Source organism: Miscanthus floridulus, unplaced genomic scaffold, assembly GCF_019320115.1.
Source record: "Miscanthus floridulus cultivar M001 unplaced genomic scaffold, ASM1932011v1 fs_175_1_2, whole genome shotgun sequence".
In the NCBI taxonomy this organism is placed as follows: Eukaryota; Viridiplantae; Streptophyta; class Magnoliopsida; order Poales; family Poaceae; genus Miscanthus; species Miscanthus floridulus.
Window position 1 is genome coordinate 8969 of NW_027096337.1, and position 5254 is coordinate 14222.

At 41.8% G+C, this 5254-nt stretch overlaps 1 protein-coding gene and 1 pseudogene across 1 annotated transcript; one reads left to right on the forward strand and one right to left on the reverse strand.

Annotated features, from left to right (window-relative positions):
* Positions 1-440: 440 nt before the first annotated feature.
* Positions 441-2698, forward strand: LOC136530685 (glycosyltransferase-like KOBITO 1; annotated as a pseudogene).
* A 916-nt stretch (positions 2699-3614) lies between these two features.
* On the reverse strand, positions 3615-4192 carry LOC136530684 (putative ripening-related protein 5). Its single transcript, XM_066523403.1, has one exon. It carries the CDS (start codon positions 4167-4169, stop codon positions 3615-3617), a length of 555 nt encoding a protein of 184 aa, XP_066379500.1. The 5' UTR covers positions 4170-4192.
* Between the last annotated feature and the right edge of the window lie 1062 nt (positions 4193-5254).

Below are 5254 nucleotides of genomic sequence, written 5' to 3' on the forward strand. Positions count from 1 at the left end.
AGCTCCCTCGGCGGTATGGTTGAACTAAGCACCCTTTTCTCCTCCCTTCCTGTTGTGCCAAGCCGAGAACCAGACGAACCCTAGCTTAATCTATTTGGCAATTTGTATTTCGATCTGATCTAATCACAAGACTATGTACACATTAATTCTACTACTAACTCTGATATTTGTTTTTTTTGCGAAAATTATGGGTGCTTTTCTGGGTCCACCTCTGATGAGCACCCGGATTTCGTATTGTTTGCCATCTTCTTAGCAGTAGCAGGCTGTAGAAAATATGCTAATTTACTTGTCTACAATATGACTGTATAAATGTTTCAATTTTGTCTCAGATTTCTTAAAAATAGTTTCTTAGTTTAGTTCTTGGCTAATTATGGAATCATTTTATTAGCTGTCATTTTGACTTTGAAAAGGCCTTGTATTTAGTCGTGAGATTGATGTGAATGTCCCCTGTTTGATTGTCACAGGATACTGGGATGGATTGGATCATTCACCTTCATACTGATGAGTTGATTCACCCAGCTGGTGTCCGAGAGTACTCTCTGAGGCGATTGCTTTTAGATGTTCCTGACAATGTTGACATGGTTATCTTCCCCAATTATGTGAGTCACACAAGTAACATGTTTTTGAATATGGTAATGTGCTTCACATCTGATTATTGTATATATTTCTTTTTTCCAGGAGAGCAGCATTGAGCGTGATGACATTAAGGATCCTTTCACTGAGGTATAGAAGCTACTGTTATCTGTCACATGTATGCAAAAGAAAGGAAAAAAAATGGCTCTGTATGCTAATGATGATCCACTAGCTTACTTGAGAAGCAAAGTGCGACCCGTAGATAACCAGATATCGACTCACTGTCTAGAAAAAACTATAGTTTAGCAAACACTGCACAGAACTACTCATTAATGCATTGAAGGAAATAATAGGAATGGTCTGATTATTGTTGTCTGTGTTTGATAGCTTGCATCATTTATACAGTCATATTGTTTTGTGCCTGCAGGTTTCCATGTTTAAGAAAAAATATGATCATCTTCCGAAGGATACATACTTTGGTCTATACAAAGAAGCAACGCGTGGTAATCCGAACTACTTCCTTACTTATGGTAATGAGAAATTGTCTGCAAGGGTTCAAGAGCATTTGCGTCCAAATGGTGCTCATAGATGGCATAATTACATGAAATCTGCAAAGTAAGATATCTCAATATTTGGAGTTTTTTTTGCTAAAACAAATGGTCAGTCAACAAACTATAGTTCTTTCTACTCGATGGTTTAGTTATATATTTCTTTTGTACTGAAATCAAATTGGAGGAGGCTGCTATTCCGCATTACACCTACACAAAGTTCTCAGACGTAACCTCAAGGAGGGATAGGTGTGGTTGCAAGCCAACTAAAGAAGATGTGAAGCGTTGTTTTATCTTGGAATTTGACCATTTGGTGAGCTATCTTTTCTTCCCTTTGTTGTATCTGCATAGCATCTATTGTTGTCCTATGGGTACAGGCCACCTTGTCAACATTATAACTATTTCCTAGCTGAAACGTTGAAATAATACATTTATTTCATTTAAGTGATATGATATAAAGAATGAGATGGGGAGAAAAATGGCTAGATGATTTATTATACTATGGAAATGCTTGTGGAAACTGTCGTGGGTGGAAACAATCTCAGTTTACACAATATATGCATGTAATATATATTTTTAACTGAAAGTGGATGAGTGGATGTAGTTATGTCTGAATCAGATACAGGGGTGATGGGGCATTGCACAAGCACAATATTGTACCTTGTTCGTGTGCCTTATACTAATCACATAAATGTTTCCCATGGTCCATTCTTTATTGTACAATGTATAGCCAGCCATGCCAGAGAACCATATAATTGTCTTTTTACCAAAAAAAGAAAGGAAACTGCTATGACTCTTATTAGGTATCATTGTGCATAGGTAGCTAACTGGATAACTAACTTGGGAGAGCTAATGAATCCTCCCTTGTACTCTGTCATGGCAGGCCTTTATAATTGCATCAACAACGACTGAGGAGGAGATGAAGAACTGGTAACACCCTTAGCCTTCTGTGTACCAAGCATCAACCATTCCTCCCTATACTGCCTGAATTAAGAGAGATCACATTGGTCTGACTACCTTTGTTTAGGGTGTCTTAACACGTATATATACGCCCATGGTTAGTCCAGATCATGTTGTATGGACTGATAAAGACACCAATTTGAAACTTTTGAGGAAGGGTGTCTTAACACGTATATATACGCCCATGGTTAGTCCAGATCTCAATCATGTAGGCTTTCAGCTCGTGGAAGTTGTTTCTTATTGCTGCTACATTTTATGCCCAATCTTTGCAGGCTGTCATCCATGGCCTCAGGGAATCCGGTGTCTTTACCAATGCAGTAACATCAGCGAAAGCACAGTCAAAAATAAAGTCATGAAACATGTGTCTTGAAAATGAGGCCATCCAACTAAACGAAACAGCTGGTCAGTCCACACTGGAAGGTGGCCACGAAAAGTTGCAGGCAACCGTAAGAAAGATCCTAGAAATGGTTGACGCCCAGGAAGAAGCAATGCCGCCAATGTCGCCCCCGGATTTTCTGGAGCTCTCTGAAAGCGCCACTGCTTTGTCATGACTTTCTGGAGGCATTATTTAGTATTGACTCGGGTTTAACCATACGTGATGCATGCATCCTTGAGCATACGGATAACATAGGCTTGTTTGGTTGTCGTTGCTGTATTATTATCATGTATTTGAATTGTTTTTATTAGCAGAGAAACGGATCTTTTTATTAGCGGAGAAATAGCAGAATTGTTTGTGATTTTTTTAAAAAGAACCATACTATTTTTGTGTGTGTGAAAATGAAGCTAGAAAAAAGGGTAGGCAAGGCGAGAGCAAGTGGGCGACCAATGGGAACTCTGGAATCTGCCATGCCCTGGCTCGCTCCGGCCCCTGCTCCCCCACCAACTTCGCCGCCACGCAAAACCCCACCTCTTCCCCCGCCACCGCCACTGCGGCCGCCGCACTTCGCTCTCCCTCCTCCGCCGCCGTTCCCTCCCGGTTTCTCCCCTCCGCCCTTCCCCTCCTTTCCCCGCCATTGCCGCCCCCATGCAGCCTTCGGATGACGCCACGGCCGGAGGATGGTATGGAGATGCAACGGAAGTTATTCATAGATCTATTGGCGCACGAAAGAAATGGATATCGGAGATTTCTTCCTGCCGATATAAAACATTATATTAGGCGCATCACGGAAAGGTCTATAAAGTAGAGTTTGTAAGCCTGTGACGCCGCGCTCTCCGTGACTGTTAATTTCACAAACTTTGCTTTTTGGATTAACTGTAACTTTAACATTAGTATTTAATTTTATAGTATTGTTATCTTATCGTGCGATCTATGTGTTTTTAAATACAAAAGTTTAGTTGTCCCGTAGCAACGCACGGACACACTACCTAGTGTATATATATACAAGCAACAATACAATGGGATATAGTACAGTACGTATAGGGCAATGAGCCACGAGCCAACTACCCTGCTCTGAAATATGGACTACGAATCTCTTTATCTCCTTATACACAGCACGGCACCTCTCACCAACAAAGGAAACATGCAGCCGATGTTCACTCCTCCGACCAGGTGATGTCTACCATGCCGACGTTCTGATCGAGCCCCAAGGCATCCCACGCAGCTGGCGACGCGTCGACGATGTTGTTGTCGCATGGCGGCTCAAAGTTGTGGTCCTCGTCACAGCCTTCCACGGAGTCACACTCGTCCACCACCTTGGCGTACACGGAGTTGCTGTTCGCTGTGATCTTGATGCGGTGCCCGCAGCGAGCCATGTTGCTGAACCATCCCGTTGAGAGCGCAACAACCTTCTCCTCGTCACTGTGGTACGCGTTGTTGCACTCTGACGGGCCGCCGCCGTCCTTGCCCTTCTCAAAGCTGTTGAGCGTCAGCACTGCCTTGGTGCTGGCTGTGACCGGCGGCGAGCAGCGATACTGCGGGTACATCTTACCGTCCTCGCAGCAGTCCGGGTCGTTGCTCTTCTCACAATTGCCAGACCGGCCCGGGAGGTACCCGCTGGGGCGGCATGTGCCGAGCCCGAGGCCAGCGTGGGGGCGGAGGGAGGACGCCATTTGGGAAGCAGAGAGCGTGACCAGGAGGAACATCGCCATGGTGGCAACAGTTCCGGCAGTGGTCATCTTTGCTATCCTGGAAAAAAAATGGTCAGGCTCTCCTCGCAGGCTGGCACTCGGTTTTTCTTATTTCCTGTGCTCTGATTTGCTTGATGGTTTGAGGTTAGTCTCGTGGTGCGTGGGATTATATAGTGGTCTTTCCCTCCTATGTTAATATGAAGTATATGAACGTGCACTGATGGACATAACGTACGGAATGGTTGGACTTGATGGATGTGATTACCCGAGACGGCAATCCGGTCACCTACTAGTACATGTTTTCGCCGTGCCGTATGGAATGTTTCAACTCTTTCGATGTGAACATGTGGACAAGATACGTTGTACACAGTTAACTTCGTTTTGATATTGGAAATTGAAAAGTCCAAAGATATTGTGGGTTTCTGCCATGCATGTATTTTACCCAACGCAACCAAATACACGCTACATGATCGCAAAATGCTCCTCACCATGCTGCAAAGAAGTTTCAGTTTTGGCCTCGTTTGGATCAATATTGAGCCAACCACTAATTAGTATTTGAATCAAAAAATGGCTTAATAACTTCGAGAAAACTTTCGCTTTCTAGTAAATACTTGAAATATAAATAAATTTTTCTAAGTAACATAAAGTATTTTGTGACAGGGTTTTCAGTTTTAGTAATTGTATTTTTTTTGGACGACTGCCAAAATTATCGAAGTTCATGAAATTTTCATAAAATTTTTTAGAGACTTCAACAAAAGATATAATTTTCTAAAACATCTATTGAGTAGGAAATTTTGCAACATAAACAATAGAAAAATATGAGTCTATAGTTATAATTTACAATAAAGTATGTGTATTAGTGTAATACGAATTTTGATTTTTGTTCTTTCGGTCACCCCCGAAATTGCCAAAATTCATGAAATTTTTTATGAATTTTCGTTGAAATTTTGAACCCTTCTGAAACATAAAATAAACTGAAATAGATAGTGTGTCGAAAACCAAACTAAACCCTTTTTTATCATGATGATCAAATTATATTTTGTACTAAATTGATTTAGGTTTTCAATAATGCTAATGCTACGTGTGAATCATTGTTCTACAAAATC